Source organism: Musca domestica, unplaced genomic scaffold, assembly GCF_030504385.1.
Source record: "Musca domestica strain aabys unplaced genomic scaffold, Musca_domestica.polishedcontigs.V.1.1 2, whole genome shotgun sequence".
Lineage (NCBI taxonomy): Eukaryota > Metazoa > Arthropoda > Insecta > Diptera > Muscidae > Musca > Musca domestica.
Genome location: NW_026712249.1, coordinates 1,943,135 through 1,969,916, shown reverse-complemented (window position 1 = coordinate 1,969,916; position 26,782 = coordinate 1,943,135). Strand labels below are relative to the sequence as shown.

The 26,782-nt window shown below is 38.1% G+C and overlaps 2 protein-coding genes across 3 annotated transcripts in view; one reads left to right on the top strand and one right to left on the bottom strand.

Annotated features, from left to right (window-relative positions):
* Positions 1-9,732: 9,732 nt before the first annotated feature.
* On the top strand, positions 9,733-11,767 carry LOC101899301 (proteoglycan 4-like). The gene has a single exon (XM_059121613.1). It carries the CDS (start codon positions 9,815-9,817, stop codon positions 11,561-11,563), a length of 1,749 nt encoding a protein of 582 aa, XP_058977596.1. The 5' UTR covers positions 9,733-9,814; the 3' UTR covers positions 11,564-11,767.
* Positions 11,768-14,541: 2,774 nt separating this feature from the next.
* The window catches only part of LOC101899128 (mucin-4), a 32,035-nt gene continuing 19,794 nt past the window's right edge, over positions 14,542-26,782 (bottom strand). Inside the window, exons 2-4 of one of the 2 annotated variants that reach the window (XM_059121695.1) lie at positions 15,615-18,468; positions 15,308-15,477; positions 14,542-15,159 (exon numbers count right to left, since the gene is read on the bottom strand). In XM_059121695.1, the coding sequence (XP_058977678.1) occupies positions 15,031-15,159; positions 15,308-15,477; positions 15,615-18,468 (3,153 nt within the window). In that variant the 3' untranslated portion in view covers positions 14,542-15,030. Of the gene's footprint in view, positions 15,160-15,307; positions 15,508-15,614; positions 18,469-26,782 lie in introns of both variants that reach the window. The other variant, XM_005183021.4, reaches the window with a different exon arrangement.

Below are 26,782 nucleotides of genomic sequence, written 5' to 3'. Positions count from 1 at the left end.
GTAGAAAATCGCACAATAATTTACTCAACAATTACAATCCAAAAAAGAAATGTTCAATAGCTAAAGTGCCAAATTGTCGTCAACCATAATTAAATTATATATCATTCAAATCTGCGCAAAAATCTGAATCTATTTAGTGATGCCCATCTTTCAGTCCTTGGGTATATTTCCAAGGGCATCGTTTGTAAGTTAGGAAAAATCATTGCATAAATTATTTACTGACGAATATATTTATGGCTCTAGCGGTAGTTTATCGCACCGGCGGATTTAAGTTATTGCAACCTCAGCCACATAGCTACAGAGAAGGGTACAAATTATTTCATACCAAAAACATGTCTGTCTGTTTATCGCACTGAGCACGGGAGCAATCGATTTATCGACACAATTATCAACAAATATTTTATATCTCGTAGAAATCGAAGGGGGTCTTTAAATATTTGCAAATTCAGGGTGAGATGAAAAAACTGCAACCAACTTCAGACTGCTGTCATTTCTAAGCCATTCGTCCGACAGCTGTTAAAATTATTCCAGTGGCATTCGTTGTCCAGCAGTTTGTAAACAAACCAACGTGTTTACTTGCCAAAGAGGTCAGCTGAAAGTGTGTACTTTGGTTGGCCACCAGAACGCCGTCCATGGTGATGGTGTGTGCTGCCATAACAGCCGATGGTCGTTCTCCGCTCGTATTAATCGACCGTGGCATCAAAATAAATGCAGAATATTATCGCGAAAATATTCTGGAGGGTGTATTAAAGCCTTGGACACACAAACATTTTGGCCGCAGACCTTGGACATTCCAACAGGAGCACCATCGCACTCAGCACGCGACACCCAAGATTGGTTACAAAATGACGTTCCTCGCTTCATTTCCAGCGCACAATGATCATCAAAATCTCCGGATACCAATCCGTTGGACTATTGTGTCTGGAGTATTTTGGAAAGCAAGGTTGGCACTAAAAAATACCAAAGTGTCGATCACCTCAAGCAAGCGCTTCGTCGGAAATGGGCCAAAATGCCGCAGAGCAACATTAGGGTAGCGCGTGACGGTTTCATTGGTCGTTTGAAGGCCATAATTCTTGCCAAAGGTGACCAATTCGAACAAATCTAAATTTATTCTAAATTTTTATGCTATTTCCGACATTTTTGCTTTCATTCAATAAAATTTAAAAAAAAAAAAAAAACAAAAATTATGGCGGTTGCAGTTTTTATCTCACCCTGTAATTTAGGTCAGGAGAGAAAATGGAAAACTTCGTCACATCCATTTTTATAGCTTACCCTTGCACATTTTAAACAAACCCATTTTTAGACTAGGCCTGTTGGATCTTACCATGTTCGTCAGTTTTCCTTCCGGCTGTCTGTGCGCATGATAACACTCGATGGAGTACTGGATTTCTTCCAAACTTAGTACGTTTTCGTATTATTATCAAACGTAGATCGATACATTATCGATCGATCAACATTATTTATTGAAAATAATCTCCCTAATAGAAAGAGAGAAAAAAGATAATCCGATTTGGTTCAAACTTTACAATACAACAATTTGTATTAATACTTGGCTCTACCTGACCAACATTTCGAATAATCATAACATAAAATGTTCGACTGTTTTCAATTCCCACACATGGCAGCATTCTATCGACCCTCAATCTTGTATGAACATAGGATAGAGTGGACGACTCCTTCTGGAACCTCGCTTCAACTTTTGAATATCCATTACACTCATAAAATGCGGAATAATACTTCGTTTCAAAATTGACATATCCCAATATTTCTATCAACACAAGGTCTAGTTTAAAAGTGGGATATAGCTGACCACTAATTTTCCTCCTCCCCCCATAAAAGGCCAACACATTTAAGGAGGTGTATAATAACACATTAAATTGTGAAATTGTGCAAAAATGGGATATACCAGTCAAAGGAATCGAGTAGCGGATATAGTCCAAACTTCACACATCACTTAGGTTAGTTGACAAAATGGAAAATATCGACTGACTGCTTGTCGTATGTCGTTTTATTGTAAATCTGTCTAATTAACTGAAGTTGTTATCATTTTAGAGGGAATCTCTGCCAGGCAGAAATTGTTCAATCGGTTTTTAGTTTCCAATTCAATAACTGTACTAACACTAAAATGTGAGGCAACCAGACAGATCGGCGCAAAGGGCTAGATTGACTCAATAAACCAGAATAATTCGAGCTGTTTCCGCCTCTTGGAAAGTATTTTCTCAGTGTTATCTTACACGGCTCTACAGACATATTTATATCACTTGGTTTCATTTCTCGATTACAGTTCTTCGAAGAAATTCCTTTCTTTGGAACTGTCGTTCTTCCCTGAAAATCTTTGAAGTCTGGTAAACAGCTTCTTTTTTGCGAAATAACTTGTTACCAATAAAAGTTGTTTGAAAATAGAATAAACCAGTGGTAATATTGCTTTGGCGTAACGCCATTATTCATTTTATTGTAGTGTGTTGGTCACACTCATCCATAGTTGGTCACATTATTCCAACTATTTAAAATAACAATTTGATTCCTCCAAAATAAAATGTGCAAGCTAAACTCAAAAACGTAAACAACCAATTGCACTGACATACATATTGTATCGTCAAGAATTTGGAAGGAATCAGGTTACACAAAATTGAATTTGCTGATTTGAAGTTTTGCGATCACACATTTCATAATAACAAATAATATCTATGTACATATATTGTAAGCATAATTATGAATAAAATTTTAGTATAAATAGCTGTAAGAATTGTTGAATAAAATCAGAATCTTTCTTGCAACCAACAAAAGAGTATTCTCATTATTCTAACCGAGCACCTAACAGTGCTTAGAAGAATTAAAACGTGCTGTGGCTAAGCGCAGCATTATAAATCCCTTAGCATCCTGCTTTTCCTAAAATCAGACATTACATGGCGATCCTGCCAAACATTCGGTAGACTTTGAAAACTAAAAAACCTGACTTTTTCTTGAACTGACTTTCCGAGTCACATTCATGGAAGGAAGTCCTTCAAAGGAACAGATAGACGCAATTTTTGCGAAATATTACAGTGAGGAGTACATCCCACAAGGACAAGCCAAAGAAGACTATCCTAGGTACACTCCTGCACCAGTCAACTGCGGCCCCAAGCCAATCAGTATAAAAGAATACAAAAGGAGAACACAAAAAAGGACAGAGGTACCAAAAGTAGAAACAAGGAAAAAATCAAAAAGGGGTGGAAAAAAGAAACAACTAAAAAAGAAGAGACAGGAAATAATAAGATTAATAGGATTAACAGTAGGTGAACAGAAGAGAAAACTATACCTTGAGCTAAAATCGCTAAATGGGAAATCAAAAATCGAAAACAGAGGAGGTCATTAATATCAACAACAATAGCCCAGAACGAAGTATGGACTTCGGAACAACCATAAAAATAGATGCCTTTTGCATATTATGTCTAGGTGTAATAATATTTTTAGTTTTTAAGTTAAATAAATATTTTAAGAGCTATGTACAGAAAAAAGCTGTTGTACAAGTATAAATATAGATAATAAACAAAAAAAATAAATAAAATCCCTTTTATCAAGTACCTATAAATTAATATTCTATGGAATCAGCAATAAATAGGTTAGAAAAAATCCTAATAAATTTCAAGAAATCAGGATCAAGGGGATATCAGGAAACAACACTGATAAGTAAGTTAGAAGAAATAGATTTATTAAAGACAGAATTTTATGACGCTATAAATAAAACGTTAAAAACAGAAGACACAGAAATAAAAACAGAACTATTTGAGAAATATTACAATAGAGCGAAAATTCTTTTCGAACAAGCCCTTTTAACACCCAATGATCAACAACAAAATTTAGTAAGTATGGCAACTTTCAATTTAGAGACCGCTATAAAAATTATTCCTGAATTCAAAGGAAATTATAAAGACTTACAATCATTCCTAACAATAGTAGAACTAATAGAAAAAACTTTAGATAATGCAAATAAAGCAATACTTATATCCTTTGTCTATAATGCTAAACTATCAAACCTAGTACGCACTGCAATAGGAGTGTCTGAACCAAAAACGTTCCAAGAACTGAAAGAATCTTTAATAAATAGATATAGGTCGAAAAGGACTGTTTCTCAAATCCAAACACTGTTAAGCACATTTACCCAGAAGACAATGACTGTGAACACTTATCATGAGAAATTATTAGAACTGGTAACTGAATTGAATGAATTGCAGATTAAAAATATAAAAAATTGCAGTGAAATCCAGGCTGCAACGGTAAAACAAATCAACGATGATTACTCCCTGAACGTATTTAAGAACGGTTTAAAAGGAGAACTTAAACCTACAGTATTTGCATCGAGACCTGAAAACCTAAATGAGGCATTACAATTGGCCTTAGAGCTGGAAAAAGAATTCGTCACTAATACGGAACAAGTTTTGTATTTCTCGAATAATGGAAACCGGGGAAATAACCAAAGAAATTTGAACAATAGATATAACAATTTTTTTAATAATAATAAAAGAAATAATTTTGGTCCTAACAGTTACAGAAATAATTGCAGCACTAATAGGACAAATTACAATAATAATGGGTCAAATAATAAAAACAAATTTAACAATAGTGGTAATAATACTAATACTAGAAATAATAGACCAACAAACTATAGCAACCATCATTCTGGTAATAATTATAATAACCAAAATGGTGTTAGATATAATAATAGTAATAATAATAGTCGAAATCACAATAACGGAAATAATCGGAATAGAAATTTTCAGAATAGAAACGTGCACTACGTACAGGAAAACTACGAGGACCCGGACGTCGGACTAGGAACTATACAAACCCACTATCCGGAGGACCAATAATACGATTAAATAATGTTTTCCAAATATCAAATAACATTACAAATTTCATTGAATTAAACTTAGGCAAAAATTTAAAACTTACATTTTTAATAGACACTGGAGCAGATATCTCTTTGTGTAAAATCAATAAATTAAATGAAGATTCCATACATATCGACAAAGAAAGATCAATTAGCTTTACAGGTATCACTACAGAAAAAATTAAATCTATAGGAACATCAGAATTAAATTTCACCATAAATTATTTCACCGAACAATATAAATTTCACATCGTTGACGAAGAATTTCCAATACCAACGGACGGAATTTTAGGAAGGGATTTCTTTTCAAGATTCTTATGCAAAATTGACTATGAAACTTTTACGATAACACTCACTTTGGGGAATGAAGAGATTACTGTACCTATGAAATCATGGATAAATAAAAATTATTGCATGAAGGTAGAAAGACGATCTGAAAGTATTCATCCTATAAATTTGGATATATGTGAGGACAACATTATTCTTAATAAGGAAATCAAACCAGGTATATTTGTAAGTAATACAATAGTACCAGGAAAAGGAAATCACCATGTCAAAATACTGAATACAACAGATAACGACATAATTTTAGAAAACATTGATTTTGAGATAGAACCTCTACGAAACTACACAATAGTACAAAGTACACATAGACCAAGAGAAACAAATTTCAGCAAAGACAGGTTCAGCAAACTAATAGATACTATAAAAATGGACGTTAAGGATGAAAAAGCAAGAACAGAATTGATACAGATTTTCAAGGACTATGAAGACATTTTTCACTTGAAAGGAGAAACATTAACTTCTAATAATTTTTATACACAAAATTTAAAAATCTCAGACAATACACCAGTTTATATAAAGAATTATAGATTACCACATACACAACATGATGAAATTAATGATCAAGTACAACAATTATTGGATGAAGACATCATTGAACCATCAACTAGTGCATATAATTCACCATTATTGGTAGTGCCAAAAAAAAGCGAGAGTGGAAAAGAAAAGTGGAGACTAGTCGTAGACTTCCGACAACTCAACAAAAAGATAGTAAATGATAAATTCCCATTAACAAGACTAGAGGATGTATTAGACCGTTTAGGAAGAGCAAAATATTTTTCAACTCTAGATATGACCAGCTCATTTCATCAAATAAATCTAGACGAGGATTCTAGACATCTAACGGCATTTTCAACTAGGAATGGTCATTATCAATTTAAACGTTTACCATTTGGTTTGAAGATTTCTTCCAATAGTTTTCAAAGGATGTTAACAATAGCATTAAGTGGCTTAGACTCCAAAGCATTTTTATACGTTGACGATATTATTGTATTTGGATGTAGTTTAAAACATCATAACGAAAACTTGGTGAGAGTATTCGAACGTTTGTCAAAATATAACTTAAAATTAAATGCATCAAAATGTGTATTTTTGAAATCCGAAGTGATTTATTTAGGACATCAAATAACGAAAGACGGTATACGAACAGATCCTTCAAAACATAAAGTAATAGAACAATACCCGATTCCAAAAGACAAAGAAGATGTTAAGAGATTCGTAGCATTCTGTAATTATTATAGACGTTTCATAAAAAATTTCGCTGAAATTACAAAATGTTTAAATGACCAAACCAAAAAGGGTAAGGAATTTGAATGGACAGATAATTGTCAACAGGCTTTTGACTTATTGAAGACAAAATTGATCAGTGCACCGATATTAAGGTATCCAGATTTCGAACAACCCTTTATATTGACTACTGATGCATCGAATTATGCATTAGGAGCTGTCTTATCACAGGGGAAAATAGGAGAAGATTTGCCAATTTCTTATGCAAGCAAAACCTTAGGAAAGCATGATTTAAATAAACCAGTGATTGAGAAAGAACTACTCGCGATCCACTGGGGTATACAATTCTTCAGACCATATTTGTATGGTAGAAAGTTTATTGTCGTAACGGATCACAGACCACTTGTTTCACTTTTTTCACATAAAAACCCTTCATCTAAATTGACTCGAATACGAATAGATTTGTCGGATTATGATTTTAAAATTGTTTATAAAAAAGGAAAAATAAATACAAACGCAGACGCTTTGTCAAGAATAAAATTAGATTCTGAGATGTTAAGGAATATGATACCTGTAGAAGAAGACAGAAGCAAACCATCAAAAATTTTAGTAACAACACGTGGAATGAAAGCAAAGGAAAATAATGAAAATGTGGAAATAAATAATAAGAATGACATATCCCTTGGCCAACATAAGAATCATATGTGGGAATGTACATCTTTACAAGATATAAAGAATATTCATGAATTAAAATTTAATATTATAAAAACCGGTATAGAAAATATGAAGAATGGACCCAAGGATGGTACCATAGAAAATAAAGATAATAGCTTTGTAATGAATGTTAATGAAGATCTAGCAAAATACGTTTTGTCACTAGAGAAGTTAATGATTTATATGCATAAGCAAAATATAAAAAATCTCGCTTTATCATGCGAAGATAATATTTTTGAGCTCATATCAGATAGATATTTGAATAAAATTTATAATGAGGTATACCAGAAATTATTGAAATCGAACAAATATAGAAACTTTGAATTAAATATTATATTATATAAACCTTTGCAACACATTACGAACAAAAGAACGCAAATGAAAATTATAGAAGAATTCCACAATTCGCCAATATCAGGACATTTTGGTATAAGAAAAACAGTCCTAAAATTAAAACAACGTTACGTATGGAAAAATATGAGAAAGATGGTTAGAGATTATATTAACAAGTGCGATAAATGTTTAAGAAATAAACAAACAAAGCATATTAAAGAAGAAATGATCATAACAGAAAGTCCTAACACGGGTTTCGAGACAATAGAAATAGATACTGTTGGACCTTTAAGAATATCTAACGGTTACAGGTATATATTAACCATGCAGTGTGAATTAACGAAATATGTAATAGCACACCCAATTGAAACAAAAGATGCTAAAAATATTGCTAAAGCATTGGTTGAACAGTTTATTCTAAGGTATGGATGTTTTAAAAATCTAAAATCTGATAGAGGTACTGAATTTAATAACGAATTGTTGAAAGAAATTTGTAACCTATTAAATATTAACCAAAAATTTTCAGCACCTTATCACCATCAGTCAATAGGTTCTATAGAGCGAAACCATCGTGTATTAAATGAATATTTGTTAAATTTTGTTGATGATCATGAATGGGAAAAATGGATACCATACTATACATTTGCTTATAACACGACACCACATATTGACACTAACTATTCACCTTACGAATTGATTTACGGTAGACTAGCAGCATTACCAACAGACAAAATACAAAACACAAGTAAATGCTATGACATAGAAAATTACGCAAATGAAATAAAAATAAGATTAAACAGATCATTGGAAAATGCTAAAAAATTAATAGATATAGCAAAACAAAAATCAAAAGAAATGTATGACAAAAATACAAACATTAGTAATTTCAATACAGGAGATTTGGTATTAATAAAATTGGAATCTCGAAAAAAGAATCAGAGCCCATACAAGGGACCATATAAAATAATAAAAAGGTTGGGAATGAATTCATTACTAAAGGTTGATAACTTAGAAAAAATTTACCATAATAATATCCTTAAATTGTATAAACGTAAGCAATTAAAAGACAATTTATAATAGTTTTTAGAGCAATCAAAAATTATTTATATTAACTATTTCAAATTTAAATACACATATTGCTAAATGTAATATTACATACATTATATGGAATTTTAAAACATATTTTTAGATTTAATTCACTTCATTTCAATCATGAATTCAATCTTGAGGACGGAGGTGTAGTGTGTTGGTCACACTCATCCATAGTTGGTCACATTATTCCAACTATTTAAAATAACAATTTGATTCCTCCAAAATAAAATGTGCAAGCTAAACTCAAAAACGTAAACAACCAATTGCACTGACATACATATTGTATCGTCAAGAATTTGGAAGGAATCAGGTTACACAAAATTGAATTTGCTGATTTGAAGTTTTGCGATCACACATTTCATAATAACAAATAATATCTATGTACATATATTGTAAGCATAATTATGAATAAAATTTTAGTATAAATAGCTGTAAGAATTGTTGAATAAAATCAGAATCTTTCTTGCAACCAACAAAAGAGTATTCTCATTATTCTAACCGAGCACCTAACAGTGCTTAGAAGAATTAAAACGTGCTGTGGCTAAGCGCAGCATTATAAATCCCTTAGCATCCTGCTTTTCCTAAAATCAGACATTACATTATTCAGGATATTTCTTTGTATCGATATAAACCTTGACGGGAATTATCTCGGAATGCCAGCAGATTGTTTACAACCGCTTTGACATTGATTTGCGCATATTTCTTTGAATTTCTTTGCAACCTTCCTTCTGTCTTTCCTTCATTTTTTTATTTCGATTGACAACTTCATTCCCAAAATCAAATTCCCAGAACTTTAATTATTGTGTTAATTGAGGACAATCGCGATAGATCAATGTGGGAGACTACGAGCCTAATCACACACATACACACACACAAAAACCATCTGAAAATATTCCAGCACCACCACTGCCGTCGGACGGATAACGAAAACCCAGATAAGAAAGTTAACGATTTCGTGTTTGCCAAGAATTGTTCTTCAGCGGAGTGGAAATTATCAGTTAATTGCGACATTTTGGTAATACTGCCGATGTCGCTCTAACAACTGGAGCGGGGAGGGGCCGAAGTAAATTATGAATACGATTGAAAACTATGAAGCCACTTCAATATATGTATGTGATATAAAACAACAGATAGCTACTGTTTTGTCGATCACTCTGTTCAATTCGTTTGGTAATAACGGTTGTTTTTTCAAACGCGCACATTCAAATCGCTTATACGTCTCGCATAGCTCTCAAAATGAAGTACTTCTGCGTACTGATTGCACTGATCTTTGGTGCTGCAGTGGGCTCTGCTGGCACAGTTGCTGTACAGCAGCCCTGTTCCCGCCCAGGATTCTTCCCAATTTCGGATAACTCTCGCAACTACTACGGCTGTTACGCCAATAGACATGGAGGTCTTACACTGAAATATTTGAGCTGCAAGGAGGGTCAGATTTTCAATGGAAAGAAAGGATTTTGTATGTTCCAAACCATAGACGCTGTGGCCAATGAGGAGGATGTGGAAAGTCCAACAATTCCATCAGTACCCGAGGAGCAACCAACCACACCTAAAGCTCCTGAGGACACCACCTCCAAACCCGAGGAGCAACCAACCACACCCAAAGCTCCCGAAGAAACCACCTCTAAACCCGAGGAACAACCCACCACACCTAAAGCTCCCGAAGACACCACCTCCAAACCTGAAGAACAGCCAACCACACCAAAAGCTCCCGAAGACACGACTTCCAAACCCGAGGAACAACCCACCACACCTAAAGCTCCCGAAGAAACTACCTCTAAACCCGAGGAACAACCCACCACACCTAAAGCTCCAGAAGATACTACCACCAAACCTGAGGAACAACCCACAACACCTAAAGCTCCCGAAGATACCACCTCTAAACCAGAGGAACAACCAACCACACCTAAGGCTCCTGAAGACACCACCACCAAACCCGAGGAACAACCAACCACACCTAAAGCTCCTGAGGACACCACCACCAAACCCGAGGAACAACCAACTACACCTAAAGTCCCTGAAGATACCACTACTACCACTACGGAGGAACCACCAGTAACTACTGAGAGTGTACCGGTTGAAAGTCCAACCACCCCCAAAATTCCCCAAGATACTACTGCTTCAACCACGGAGAAGGAACCTGAAGATACTACAGTTGAACCAGAAGAGTCAACTACCCAAGGACCTACTACAACACAGGCAACACCAACGACTACCGAGAGCCATGAAACTACCGAGGATGTAAACACAACAACCGATGAACCAGAGGATAACACTACAACCACAGAGGCTAAACCTACTACGGAACCATCGACCACCACCGAAAAGCCAGAGGAAAATTCAACCACACCAGAGGACAATGAAACCACTGAAGCCGATACAACGACGGAAGAACCTGAAATCGACACAACCACCGAAGCTGGCACTGAAACTACCGAGGATGATGGAGACGCAACCACCACTGAAGAACCTGTAACTGAACCTACCACCGAGCACCCTGAGGAGAACACAACTACACCCGAAGATGAGACCACCACTCAGGGGCCAGAAGTCGAAACCACAACAGCTGGTCATGCCTTCAATTGTCCCACCACAGGCATCTTCCCCCAGGACGGCAGCTGTGACAAATTCAATGTGTGCGCCGAAATAAACGGTATTATGACACCCTTCCAGCGCCAATGCCCCGAAGGTCAAAACTTCTTCCCACCTGGCGGTTATTGTACTTCTGAATTCAGCTGCGACGACACCAAGGTCGCGAAACACACCCAGGCCGAGGAATTTGAATGCGTTGTTGAGGGAACTTTTGCTTATCACTCCGACTGCTCCAAGTACTTTAAGTGCGAGTGGAACTCGCGCACAGAGGAGTTCCTTGCCCAGGTGATGCAGTGCCCATCCGGTCAAGTGTATCACATCTTGACGGGCAAATGCGGCGTTGAAGGTGCTCTGACCTGTGTCGGTCGTCGCATCATGTCTAGATTTGCCTTTTAGATAATTTAAACCGAAAATCCTCAACGAAACTGCTTCTTTTTGAATTTAAAATTTCCGAAGAAAATAAAAATTTAGCCGAAAACGAAATAAATCATGATTACTACTTTTAATAAATCTATTATCAGCATTTGTATGTCTATGAGTGTGTGTATGTGTTTGTCTGTTATTTCCAAAATGAGCTCTTTAATAAACAATTAAAAAACAGTTATCACTCTTTTGAGCGTTTTTCGCCAGAAAAATATGTCCCTATCTGAATACTTGCCAAATCGCACCGAATCAGCCAATTTTCTGCATGACAAGCATTTCAAAAAAGTTTTAATCACTGCGATTTCGAAATTGTTTTTCATTTTGACAGATTAGAATATGAATGGCACTGTTCTAATGTCTAATTTTCTTCATGCCTTGATCGTCTGTGGCTGTGTGTGTGTGTTTGTTCTGTTTAATTATCGCCATTCTTGTCGTGCTGTTTTGTTCTTGGCCGAGTTCATTAAGTTGTTATAAGTTACCTCCTTCTGGCTGATTATTCTCCACCTGGGTTGCCATTATGCTGTTGTTGGTGTTGTTGTTGTTCCAATGTCGAGGTTAGTGCGAAAGAATATCATTAAGATTGATTGAGTCGTAAAGTGAGTACTTTTTGATAATAACCGATTGACATTTTCGAACGAGTATGTCGTTATTTCGTCATCTGCGGTGGCAATAACAATAATCTAGAACGCATGATTTCTGTATTAATCATGAAACGGCGGATCATTTATGGTTTTCAATTGAAAGTTTGTGTGTGAAACATTGGAATCGAACTGTGGTAGGTTGTTATTCTTGAGGAAGACAACAGCCAAAAATTACTTTTTTCTATTTTTTTTAAATTTCTATTGATTGTGGAAAATGGGTTGAATGCAAAGGTAAACTTCTTATGATATCAAATGTTCGATATAATTGAAAAATGCACAAATTTAAGAATGCGAAATACCTTGAACATTTTTTTTATTGAAATTTAAATGTTTTTGCCATTGGGCGCCATTTAACGGTGTTCAAGGGGAACTTCTAGTTTGCTTGATGTTCAAATATCCCTAAACGGAGAACTATTTTTGGTTGCATTAAAATATTGTTTTATCAAATGTTTTACGTTTTTGGAATAAAGGTTCATTTTGAGATACAAAAAACTGCAACAAAGTCAAACCCCATAATTGTTATATTTATTTTTTTTAAATTTTATTGAATGAAAGCAATAGATCTCTGAGATATCACCAAATTTTAGAATAAGTTTAGAAGTTTAGATTTGTTCGAATTGATTACCTTTCGCACGAATTATGGCCGAATGTTCCTCTGCGGTATTTTGGCCCATTCCCGGCGAAGCGTTTGCTTGAGGTGATCGACACTTTGGTATTTTTTAGTGCCAACCCTGCTTTCCGAAATACTCCAGACACATTAGTCCAACGGATTGGTATCCGGAGATTTTGGTGTCCATTGTGTGCTGGAAATGAAGCGAGGCACCTCATTTTGTAACCATTTTTGGTTGGCGCGTGATGAGTGCGATGGTGCTGAGTTCTGTTGGAATGTCCAAGGTCTGCGGCCAAAATGTTTGCGTGCCCAAGGCTTTTACACGCTCTTGAATATTTTCGCGATAATATTCGGCATTTATTCTGATGCCACGGTCGATTAATACGAGCGGAGAGCGACCATCGGCTGTTATGGCGGCCCACACCATCACCATGGCCGGCCAACCGAAGGTGCACATTTTCTGCTGACCTCTTTGGCAAGTAAACACGATCATTTTGTTTGTTTACAAACTGCAGGACAACGAATGTTTTCTCATCGGAGAAAAGCAAATTCGGCAGTTCAACACTTTCGGCCAATCGAAGCAAATCTCTTTTAAGTCTATTGTCTTTATGTTGCGGTGCAAGTTCTTGCACTTTTTGTACTTGCAATGGCTTTAACCCGAGCTCATTTTTCAATATTTGGCGAATGGAATATTGCAATATGTTCAGCTCACGAGCCATTTTTCGGGCACTGCGTCGCGGGTTTCGATCAAGTCGCTTCTTCTTCCGTCCACTTCCTAGACTTCGGGCTACGCTACCAGTATCACGGTAACGAGCGATGGTACGAGACACAAAAGATTTATTCACATTTAAATGCTGGGGTGCTCTAAGATAGCTGTCGGACGAGTGGCTTAGAAATGACAGCAGTCTGAATTTGTAGTTTGCAGTTGCAGTTTTTTCATCTCACCCAGTATGTATTCGAATCAGTCAGATGCTGACATTGTTTGGAGAAATCGCACTTCAAAATCCCATGAGAGGAAATGTAATTTACCATTTCGAAAAGATATAACATTTCCGGGGAAAGTGTAGAATGTAAAGAACCTATTGCCAAAATACTTGTAACATACTTTATAGCTTCTCAGCACCTAAAAACGAACTTTGTGCCTGTGATTTTTTCCCTCAAAAAACCTGCCCCATAGTACCATGGATGTATCGTTAAAAAGCACAACTTGTCGGTGTGTGTACACGTGGAATCGATCATAATTTCGTAATCTATCAACATTTTCCAATTCATTGAAAGGTTGGCAAAAATGATTGGCGCCTACCATTCGCAAATCTCAATTAAACTAATCTTTGTTTTTTTTTTTTTTGGTTTCTTGTGAATTAGCAAAGTATTATCATTTTTAATTCTCAAGAGGCGTTCTGCTTTCTAAAACAAAAAAAAAAAAAATGGTAAAATATAAAACATTGCATATGCATTGATTAACTTTTTGGCAAAAGACATTGTGTATATCGGGCATGACCAACTTTAAAGTTGGTTGATAAAAAAATTACAACAAATCTTCGAATTATTGGTTTCCTTCTAAATAAACTCTTTTTCGATTTTGCTCATCCCAGATTTACAAGCTGTCCATAAACCTGACAGTGTACTCACCTCACCTTCTGCCTCCACATAGCATTCCATTTCATTTCATAAGCTTGGATTTTTCGTAATTTTGGTTTTTTTTTATAATCACTTAAAAAAATGTATTTACAAATTTCACATAGGTAAAAAAAAATAATAATAATACAAATAATATGAAGATAATTAGGCATACAAATAAATTTCATTAAATAATAGACACATAAATAATTATTATTTATGTCGATGTGGTGATGACTATTCCATATACATTGGCAGGTATTCGGTGCATCGAGGGGACAGCAGCGGGGGCACAACGTATCCTAGTTCGTCGATCTTGAGCGATACCCAAGTGATGAGCAAACAAAATTAAAGCTAAACAAAAATAATGCGAAGTGATCGGAAAGTCGACGTAGAGGTGAACAGGGGAGTGGAGAATGGAACTAAAAATGTTCGTATATCTGCTAGATACAAAAGCAATACAATTTCCTAAACACATAAGGGACGTAGGATTATAATACATTGGACGGAGGATGGAGCGGGCGGGCAGGAAATTTTGAAAATGCAGCAGTGGGGGGGAGGCGGCGAGTTTATCTCGGCGAAGGTTCCATGGTCTTCTTCTTGGGCGCCGTTTGTCTCTCTTTGGTAAGATCCATTATGTTGTGGGATGTTGAGCTACTGCTCTCCAGATGTTTTGGCGATTTGATGGTCTTCAAAACCTGTAATGAAATTGAGTAATGGGTGTGTGCGTGTGGGTGTTTAGAATGTTATGTGTTGGTGTGAGTGATGTGTTGAATGGAGTTCATTAATTAGTCATTTCCATGAAAGAAGTTGACAAATATTTCAGTTCGCTTTAAAATGCTTTACTTTGGAATTGCCGTCTATTATTTCCACCGGCTCCGAGGGCACATATGCCGAGAGTCCTCTTAGGCCCACGTGATCGGGCAAGAAGAATGAATTGCTGAAAACTTCCTGAGACAGATCAAAACGATATTTGCCCTTGTTGCTGTTACTGTTGTTGTTGTTCGATTCGGTACCTAGAATTTTCAAAAGATTACTGGCAGTAACTGAAAGGGAAAACGAAAACACGGAAGAATGGAAAGGGGGTTAGGCAAAGGGTTGGGTTTGCTGGGAGATAACGGAAAATTGTCGTAAACGGTGAGGCGTTACTTACCATTGCCCGGTGTGGGTCTCACTAAAAATCGTGGAGACTTGAACCCACTTCCAAATCCACTGAATGGCCTTTCCGTGGTTGTCGTCGATGTTGAGGAAATTTGTCGCTGGGGGAAGAATATTGGCTGTGGCGTTACCACATAGACCTTCTCCTTGGTTTTTGGCGATATCGAAACTTTAGCCTTGCGCCACAGTTCTTCTGGTTCGATCTCTTCAACGCCTTGCTGATAGAATGGCCTCAGCGTTGTAGTAGTTGTAGAGGTTGAAGTAGTGCTGGTGGTGGTTACCATTGGTGTTGTTGTGGGAGCAGTTGTAGTGGTCTGGTATTTGGAGACCTCTCGACTGTCGTACGTTTCCTGCAGGTGATTGTCGCTTATCGCAGTGAACTGGAAATGCTTTCTCTCGTACAAAGGTTCCAAGCTATTGACGGACGCCGACAGTTCTGAGGTGTCCAAGAAACCCTTCGTAGTTTTGGACTGCCTCTGCGGCTTGACGGGCGACTTGGTCGCCGCAATGGTGGTCGTTGTGGAGGGTAAATACTCCTTTGGAATGTGTTTTGATCTACCTAAAATTGTGGGCGTACTTGGACGATGTGACAGCGAGGTGTACTCCTGTTCGGTCCAGTCGTCAATGTTCTTCTGCAGTGCCTGCAAATCGAAACTCAAGGAGTTGGGACTTTGTTTCAGTTTCGTGGACGGGGTGTGTTCTCGTTGCAATAACTCCCTGATGTTCGACGCAAGGATTTTCGTTAAGTATTTGGTGGGACGCGGCTTGACTGTTGTTGTTGTCGTTGTTGACGTTGTAATGGGATTCAACTTCACATTGACCAGCATTGTCTCTGCTGGGGTATGAAGATCGGAGTTCTGCGCCTGAATCCAATCTGAGAATGAGGGAGTTGCTGGAGGCTTGTCGCTGGCGTTTTTCGTTGGCTCGAAGGGACGAGGTTGAACTTTGGTTGTGAAGGGTATGAAGGGCTGCCGATTGGCCTGAGTGACTACGGCTGGCGGTGACATTCCCGCATAATGGCCACTGGCATCTATGGAGCTGTAAGTTGATGTTGGCGTTGGCGAAGTTGGCGATAGGGAATTTTGTCGATGTCCTGTCTCTTCATAGAATTTGTGATTGTTTGCCACCGCTCTTAGGCCCAAATCGGCCGGATCTCTGGTGAAGGGTCTTGGTGCACCCAGACCACCATTGAGGTGTTGGATTGGAGAATCCAACATTCTTTTCGGTGTTTCTCGATCACGTGGCTTCTGAGGCCACAGTTTAGTCGACGACATCTGCTTGCTGGTCTGGACGGAAGCGACAAATTCCACATCGTTGCTCTGCACCGACTCGGTGGTGGTGGAGTAAAAGTCTGGCCTGAGGGTTGTCGTGGCTTCAGTCTCCGTCTGGGTGTACACTTCAGGTGTGGTGGTGGCGTATACGAAGTCATTTGATTCCAGGGTCCACGAATCGTATGAATTGCCCTCGGCGTGAATTGAATTGTTCTTCACCGAAGCTGCAACGAAGTTATCGATGTCATAGCCATGGTCCTGGGATTCGTAAATCGTTGTGTTCTGATCATAGACCTGTGCTGGAAGTGTGGACTGTTGATACTGATTGTCAAGGACAAAACTTCCTGGTTCTGTGAGTATTTGTGAGGCCGGAATGTGTTGGTTGAGATATGGACTCAAGGTAGAGTGCTGATAGCGTCCTGTATTAACTACAGGTTTATGGTCCGTCTGGTGATTTCCTGCCAAACTGGAACTGGTTGATTGCACATCAAAGGCCTGGGTTTGCACGAATGCAGCCGGATATTCGACGGAAGAGATGTAGTCGGCCACCTGGTGACTTTTTATAATTTCAAAGCTGGCTTCATTATTTTGTGTGGATGGGGGGATTTGTGTTGGAATCACCGTGTCGAGATGTATTTCAGAATGGGCCGATGCTATAGCATCGGTGAAGTGGGCCGCCTCTGTTGAAGGAAGCTGTTGCTGAGTTGCCGGCAATGAGCTGGGGCTGTTGGACGGATGCTGCGGGTGATAAGTTTGAGGAGTGAATTGCGTGGATTGTCCCGCTGTTGGTTGATTGAATGGCCGGGCATTGTAAATGGGTGGTTGTGCAGAATTACTCAAACTCGGTATGGGAATTGGAATAAATGGCCCCGAAGAGTATTGCACCTGATGGTGAGATTGTGGCTCCGGGCCTCCTTTATTTGGAATTTGTTGTGGAATGTGATGTCCCGCGTGAGACGGAGGTGGTGGTGCTGCTGCGGGTGGAAAGAGGAATTGGACGGCCCGTTGTTTGAGATTGGAGGCGGCATGTTGCAATTGTGGCACTGGCGGCTGCTTGTACAAGTGTCCTTGTCCGGCTAGCTGTTGTTGCTTACTGGGATCCCATGGGTACTGGACGCTGTTGTGCATCATCGGCACCCAGGGATATTTGTTGCATAAATTACAAGGTTCCTTGCTCCCCGATCCTTGCTGTTGCGGTTTCGGATAATAGTAATGCTGATTATTCGTAGCCGCTCCTTGAGAATCTTGGGCGTAGTTTTCGTTAGCAAATCCAAACCATCTAGCCATTCGACTTATCAGACCTGGCTCATTAACGTTCTTGGCGAAGGCTTGACCATTGGGGAAGGCATAATGTGGCACAGTACGACTTTCGCTGGGTAACGAATTTGCCGGTCTTGGGGCAGGATGTAAACGTGTGGCGGGCGGAGATATTGCTGCTGTTGCCGCGGGCAGTGGTGGTGGTACTAAGTAGTCTAGGGGCGGTGGGGCAGCAGCCAAACTCATACTTGGGGCCACAATACCCAACATCAAGAGTAGGCAAGTATGTCTCATATCCACACATTTTCTATGCTGATGAATCTGCAAGGAAAGGCGTTAATTAATAGACTATATACAAGTATTTCGGATTTATTAATTGTCCGGCATTCCAAGGTAAATATGAATTTCCACGCTTCATATGGTGCCGGAACTAGAACTATATGCCAATATAAATAGAGATAAGATATTTAACATTTAAATATTCTACAAAAATCACGCACAAGCCATTTCTGGAGGGTCTGCAAAGGCATAAAATGTATATTTTCATTTTTGTTGTCCTTTTTGACTTTACCCGATCGTCGCTCAATGAACTGATACCTTTTTCTTAAAAAAGTACATTTCTCTATTCATTGCGTAGTAAACTCGGGTATACATATATATGAACTCTGTACTTATATATTGAAATCCCTATAGTCAAAAATTTAAAGCGAATTTTAGTAAGCGATTAACTTTATATTTTCATCATTGCTAATGTTCTCAACGTTAAATACCCTGGGTTGTGCAGTTTTTTTTTTTGGAAATGAAGGTCTATTATGGAAAGGTCATGTGATGCGCCAAAAATCTCTGTCGGTTGGTCTCCCGAAAAGAATATCCTATTTCATCCACATTTAGTGCATCGTAATGTATGCCCAATGTGAACAATAACTCTTGTTAAATGCCAAATCAATATTCATTTTGTTTTGCAGATTTTTCACAACTCAATACTTGGGTGTATATAGAAACTTGTGTGATCGTCATACTATATAGCTATAATTTTCTTTCACGTGTTTACCCAAGTGCTTTCATCTTTAAAATCACCCAGACATTAATAGCCTGTTCACAGAACTTTTTTTAAACCAGACAAGCAATTGCTAGCCCGGACACAATCACCATGTGGAGTATGGCCGTTTGCTGTGTGGACTACTTACAAAAATAATTAATTAATTAGAAATATCTGAATCGTTCCAGGAGAAATTCTCAAGCCACCGTCAAAAGCCGGCTACTTACAAAATTTAGGTGCAGGACATACCCAGAGCAGAAAATCACAATTTCTTCGCACACCAAGTTTTGGGTATACCCCTTATACAGGGTGAGATGAAAAAACTGAAACCAACTTCTAAGCCACGCATTCGACAGCTGTTAAAATTATTCCAGTGACAGCTCATTATATTGTTTACAAGCGTACAAAACATTTTGGTGAGAATTTTCCAGAAAAAAATTTATTAGTGATGGAATTTAAGCTTGATAGAGTGATTTCTTTACATTTGGCTGGAAAGCCACAAGTGGCTATCGTTAGAACACTCCAACATTTAAATGTGAATAAATCGTTTGTGTCTCGTACCATCGCTCGTTACCGTGATACTGGTAGCCAGACGTCAAGGAAGTAGATGGAAGAAACATTTTGGCCGCAGCCCTTGGACATTCCAACAAGACTCAGCACCATCGCACTCAGCACGCGCCACCAAATGAGGTTCCTCGCTTCATTTCCAGCGCACAATTGCCACCAAAATCTCCGGATACCAAGCCGTTGGACTATTGTGTCTGTTGTATTTTGGATAGCAAGTTTGGCACTAAAAAATATCAAAGTGTCGATCACTTCAAGCAAGCGCTTTGCCGGGAATGGGCCAAAATACCGCAGAGCATCATTCGGGCAGCGTGTAACAGTTTCATTGACTGTTTGAAGGCCACAATTCGTGCCAAAGGTGACCAATTCGAACAAATCTAAACTTATTCTAAAATTTGATGCTATTTCCGAAATTGTTTGCTTTCATTCAATAAAATTTAAAAAAAAAAATAAAAATTATGACGTAGATAAAAAAACTGCAACAAAGGTTTTTTTATCTCACCCCCGTACACCATTTATATCTATGGGGACATTTCGAAAAAATTTTCAAATTTTATCTAAGATTCAATCCACTGCCAAAACATTGTTGTAGAACGCCTATCAAACGCTTCCAAAATTATGTCATCATATGTTTATTGATAAAAAAAAAACATGTGAAGAAGGCCGAGCGTCGGGTTTCATTGGCCATTGTCGTGAATATAAAGAAGTGTAATGGATTGCCGGGCGGAGTAAAGCTGCGCACCAACCATCGTATTTTGTGGCAATTGTTACAATTATCATGTCCGTTTGTGCAAATCGTTAAGTAATCGCTGGCTGATCATGATGACGAAGATGATGGTGGTGGCACAAAAGCATAAATTATCATTGTACTGTCTGCAGCGCGATGGTATGGCGGTATGAATGATTAGCGACGACATAACCCCAACCGGTCGTCATAAGTATGCGTAACGTGACTTCTTTGGCGTTGGGACGATGGACGACGATGATGCGACCGACGCTCTTTGGCAGCGTAGGCATGTGGCAACCAGGGTAATCATTAGTCTTTGCTCGTCTTCGGACGACTACCCAATGAAATTTCATATCTCATTTGCATGCCCACATTCATATCAGTTTACACACACACACTCACACTCACACATGTAGGTATGTATGTGTGGCTGTGCATTTAAATGTAATCTATGCTGAAAGAAATGCATTTGGCAACAATTTCCCACAGTGCCTTGGTTTTTTTGTTGTCTTGTTTTGTTTCTGCAAAAGATTACCGGAGTCTTTGACATCTTCTTCGCTTTGTGTCGTTTTTTTGCAATTGTTGTAATAATCGCTGTAATAAAACAATAAATATTAGATGTGGCTTTATGTGGAAATGTGTGTGTATGTGTGTTGCATATGAATCTCCACATATTACCGACAGCCAGACAGACAGACAACCCAATGTCAGCGTTGTGTTGGGGTCATAAATCTAGAAATGTTGTGTTGCTCATGTAAGAAATCTCTTCGAGATGTTGCAGGAGCTGAATATTATTTGGCCATTGCCAAAGTGATTTTTGCTTTCACTATAAATGCCAAATAATAATGAAATAATATGTTTATGTTGATGTGGTTGTTGTAATTGTTTTATGTCTCTTGGCAAATTAATTGCATTTATTAATGGACTGTTATATCTGCATGCAGGTATGTATGTATGTACGATTTTGTAGCTAGTTGGCTACATGGAAATAGTTCAGACATTAGACGTGACATAATTTAAATGCGTATTTTTGTTGTTATTTCAAATCGCATGGAAACATACGCCGCTGACAATGGGTTTCCGAGACAACACATACCGAGTCGTGTAGTTTGACATTGACTTCAAAGAATTCTTAAGTAATCCCAAAACTTGCAAAGGGGGGGTTGTCTGATCGACCAAAAATATTCATACGCTGTACAAGGTGAGATAAAAAAAAACTGCAGAAAAGTCAAACGCCATAGTTTTTACATTTGTTTTGCATGAAAGCAAAACATTTCGGAAGTAGCATTAAATTTTAGAATAATATTAGATTTGTTCGAATTGGTCACCTTTGGCACGAATTATAGCCTTCAAACGGCCAATGAAACCGTCACACGCTGCTGGAATGTTGCTCTGCGGTATTTTGGCCCATTCCCGGCAAGGCGATTGATTGAGGTGATTGACACTTTGGTATTTTTTAGTGCCAACCTTCCTTGCCAAAATACTCCAGGCACAATAGTCCAACGGATTGGTATCCGGAGATTTTGGTGGCCATTGTTCGCTGGAAATGTAGCGAGGAACCTACTTTTGTAATCATTCTTGCGATGGTGCTGAGTCTTGTTGGAATGTTCAAGGTCTGCGATCCAAATATTTGCGTGCACAAGGCTTTAACACACACTCCAGAATTTTTTCGCGATAATATTTGCCATTTATTCTGATGCCACGGTCTATTAATACGAGCGGAGAGCGACCATCGGCTGTTATGGCGGCCCACAACATCACCATGGCCGGCGTTTGAGTCCTGGTGGCCAACCGAAGTACACATTTTCAGCTGATCTCTTTGGCAAGTAAACACAAACTACTGGACAACGAATGTTTTCTCATTGGAGAAAACCCAATTCGGCAGTTCACCACTATTGGCCAAGCGAAGCAACTCTTTACCTCTTTTAAGTCTATTTTCTTTCTGTTGCACTTTTTGGAATTTGAATGGCTTTACCCCGAGCTCATTTTTCAATATTTGCGGAATGGAATAATGCGATATGCTCAACTCACGAGCCATTTTTTCGGGCACTGTGACGCGGATTTCGATCAAGTCACTTCTTTACTTTTCGAACCATTTCTGCTGATGTTGCTGTTTTCTTCCTACCACTTCCTTGACGTCGGGCTACGCAAAAGATTTATTCACATTAAAAGGCTGGAGTACTCTAACGGTAGCCACATGTGGTTTTCCCAGCCAAATATAAATAAATCACACTATCACGAATAACTTTTTTTCTGGAAAATTCTCACCAAAATGCTTTAGTACGCTTGTAAACAATATAATAAGCTGTTACTGGAATAATTTTAACAGCTGTCGGACAAGTGGCTTAGAAATGACAGCAGTCTGAAGTTGGTTGCAGTTTTTTTCATATATATCATCTTCACAACAGACCTTGTGTTAGCAAAAATGTTTGTATGTGTGAAATTTGAACCTAGAACCCTATATGTGGGAGGTATCAAAAGTAATGGTCCGATCCTTACCATCTTGTGTTGATGGAAATATTGAGATGTACCAAGTCTGAATGAAATCGGATGTTAATTTCGCATTTTATGAGCTTCGTAGATATTAAAAATTTTGACCTTTTGTGGGGGAGGTACCAGGGGGAGTGGACCGATATATCCCATCTTCACAGCATATCTTGTTTTAGTGTAAATAATGGGATGTGTGAAAGGTGAAGAAAACCGGATGCTTATTATGGATTTTATGATAGGTTTTTGTTATTCTAAGAAGAAATGGTCCGATCTCTACCATCATTATAACAGATCTTATGTTGATGGAAATATTGAGATATACCAATTCTGAAAGAAATCGGATGTTGAGCTTCATTTATATTCAAAAATTTGACCTTTTGTGAGGGAGGTACCAGAGGGAGTGGACCGATATATTCCACCTTCACACCAGACCTTGGGTTAACAAAAGCATTGTGATGTGTATTTTGGATACAATCGGACTCTTAAATTCAAATTATTCAACATTTCGACACTTTGTGGGAGATATACTTAATAGAGTTGACCGATATTGTCCATTTTCGGACCTGACCTAGCACTGATGTAAATGTTAGGATTAGCATAGTTGAAGCAAAATCATATTATCCTGTCTCGTTCTGTGCAGTAAAATATTTTTTTTTTTTTTGAAAATTTCGACCATTTGTGGGGGATGTACCAGAAGGAGTGGACCAATATTGCTAATAATATTACCATGTACCAACTTTGGACCAAATCGGATACTCCATCGGACGGACATCAATAGAACGACTTCAAATGTCCTGAAACGGATTTGGTCCAAAGAGACCATGATTCTTAAATTATTATTTCGATGAGGCACGTTTTGGCCGTATCAAATGACATATATCCTCCCAAAATTCTCAATTCAGTTTTTGTCATATCAGTTCCGTGGTGAATAGGCTTGAATATCCTTTCCTTCATACTGGCGCATGGCTTTTTAAGCCATTTTCACTTTAATAAGTTTTGGTCTATTTAGCCAATTTTCTACAAACTTTGCTAGACAGTTGACACCTAAAAACGGCCGATAACGATTGAAGCTGTTGCGAGGTGCATTTTAATCCACTTTCGATTGTCATAATGCTGCAACCAACACCAGTTAGAGTTCAGCAAATATTGGCATGATCGCAAACTGTCTGCAGGGTTGGAGAAGAGAAATGCTACTTTTTATGAATGAATGAATGCCGTACTAAAGTGGTCCCGTTGCTTGGCTGGCTAGGCGAATGTGAGAAAATATGCATATTTTGTGGTCTGTACGTGGGATTTGGAGAAGTCATTGCCTTCCATTGTGGTTGTTGGTTATGCATTTTTTGTTGTTTGTTTTGTTTTACTTTTCATCTGGCGCTGCCTTGGCTGCCAGGGGTTTTAACAATCTCTCATAACTGAGAATATGAATTAGCTGCTGCTTACATATGGGTGAAGGTGTGTGCATGTCAGTCACTGATGACACTTTCTTTTAGCCGACTACTGGGCTATGGATGTCTGTGTGCAGTGGCCATTGATTGGCAAAATACCCATATACATATTTCTATCTATAATCTTATCTGAGATTTGTTCTGATTGCAATGTCCCCAAGTCAAATCAAAACAAATTGAACAATAATTATTATTTTTTTGAAATAAAATAAAAGTGAAGTGATAACCGTGACGATTGTGGCCCACACTTGTCGCTTAGCTTTGGTATTTATCTAAACGTTTTGTCTTTCCGATTATCTTCGATTGTATTGGCTGAAATGGATTAATCAATTTTACGCTTCCATATTCTACCACAAGAACGGAGGTCGTACAAAATGAACAATTTGCTGTATTTCATAATTTTTGCTTTGGCAAAGACACAATTGACCATTGCTCTTTGTAATCGGAGTCATTTTGATTAGACAAATTCACTGCTAGCGCCATATGTCACCTCCATTCAGCGATGAGTGGACAATATAATTTTGTGTTTGAATTGGTAGTCCCATGTGACGGATTTATGCAACCGCATTTCATTTTCAAACCGAGTCAAGTTAGAAAGAAACGAACATTAAAACTGGACCACTTTGAACTTGCCTCAGTTCCAATTTCACTTTTGTCTGCCACAATAACAGCAACAACAACCTCAACTGGATCTCAACGAAATTAAGTGATTTCCAGCATTGCAGCATTTTATTTTGTTTTGCTGATGTTGTTGTTATTCGTTCAGCTTTGGGTGATGGTGTTCACTTGCCGGCCGTAAAGCATAGCCATTTATCTCTGCCTTTTGGCAAATGCAAAAATGTGGCTGGACCGGGTCTTCTTTGGCTTTTGAGCACAACAAAATATGAAAATATATGTTATCCTTAACCACAAGTTGTATTTATTTGCTAATATGTATGAGTGTGTGTATATGTTGAATGTGTGTGCTTTTTAAGACATGGACATTAATAGAAAATATTCAGAGACTATGATTTTTCCCCAAACGACAACAATTATAAGTCAAGGCCACTTGCACAGTGCAACACGAAAAATGTTGTTTTATATATGCAAGTCTCTTATTGCAGGTCTTCTATAAAAAAAGAATCTTAATGGATATTTGCATAACCTTGATTACTTATTACTATGAGGTTCATCAGATTGCAAAATAGTTATATTCTCTCCTTTTGTAAAGAATTCCCGTCATCATTTCTATTGCAAAAGTACCTTGTTGCTGATTTTGCCAATTTATAAGCGTTTTAAGTGATTGATAGATAAACACTATCAATTCAAGGTGGCTTGAGTTTTAGAAATGTAAATGTACTAGAAGGCACCAATGTTTCCGAGACAACACACGCCGAGTCGTGGAGTTTGACATTGACTTCAAAGGATTCTTAAGTAATCTCAAAACTTGATAGATAATAACTCAACTGAAAGGGAGTTGTCTGATCTATCAAAAATATTCATACGCAATACAGAGTGAGATAAAAAAACTGCAACAAAGTAAAACGCAATAATTATTACATTTTTTTTTTAAATTTAATTGAATGAAAGCAAAAAATGTTGGAAATAGCATCAAATTTTAGAATAAGTTTAGATTTGTTCGGATTGGTCACCTTTGGCACGAATTATGGTCTTCACGGCCAATGAAACCGTCACACGCTGCCTGAATGTTGCTCTGCGGTATTTTGGTCCACTCCCGGCGAAGCGCTTGCTTTAGGTGATCGACACTTGGGTATTTTTTAGTGGCAACCTTGCTTTCCAAAATTCTCCAGACACAATAGTCCAACGGAATGGTATCCGGAGATTTTGGTGACCATTGTGCGCTGGAAATGAATTGAGGAATTTCATTTTGTAACCACTCTTGGGTGGTGCTGAGTCCTGTTGGAATGTCCAAGGTCTGCGGCCAAAATGTTTGGGTGCCCAAGGCTTTAATACACCCTTCAGAATATTTTCGCGATAATATTCGGCATTTATTTTTATGCCACGGTCGATTAATACGTGCGGAGTGCGACCATCTGCTGTTATGGCGGCCCACGCCATCACCATGCCGGTGAGTTCTGGTGGCCAACCGAAGGTGCACATTTTCAGCTGACTTTTTGGCAAGTAATCACGATAATTTTTTTTTGTTTACAAACTGCTGGACAACGAATGTTTTCTCATCGGCAGTTCACCACTTTCGACCAAGCGAAGCAACTCTTTAGCTCTTTCTTTCTGTTGCGCTGTAAGTTCTTGCACTTTTTGAAATTTCAATTTCTTTACCCCGAGCTCATTATTCAATATTTGCCGAATGGAATATTGCGATATGCTCAGCTCACGAGCCATTTTTCGGCCACTGCGACGCGGGTTTCCATC

Bases quoted from the DNA above. Each gene is read 5' to 3' on its own strand.
- LOC101899301 (XM_059121613.1), top strand. From the start codon at position 9,815: ATGAAGTACTTCTGCGTACTGATTGCACTGATCTTTGGTGCTGCAGTG.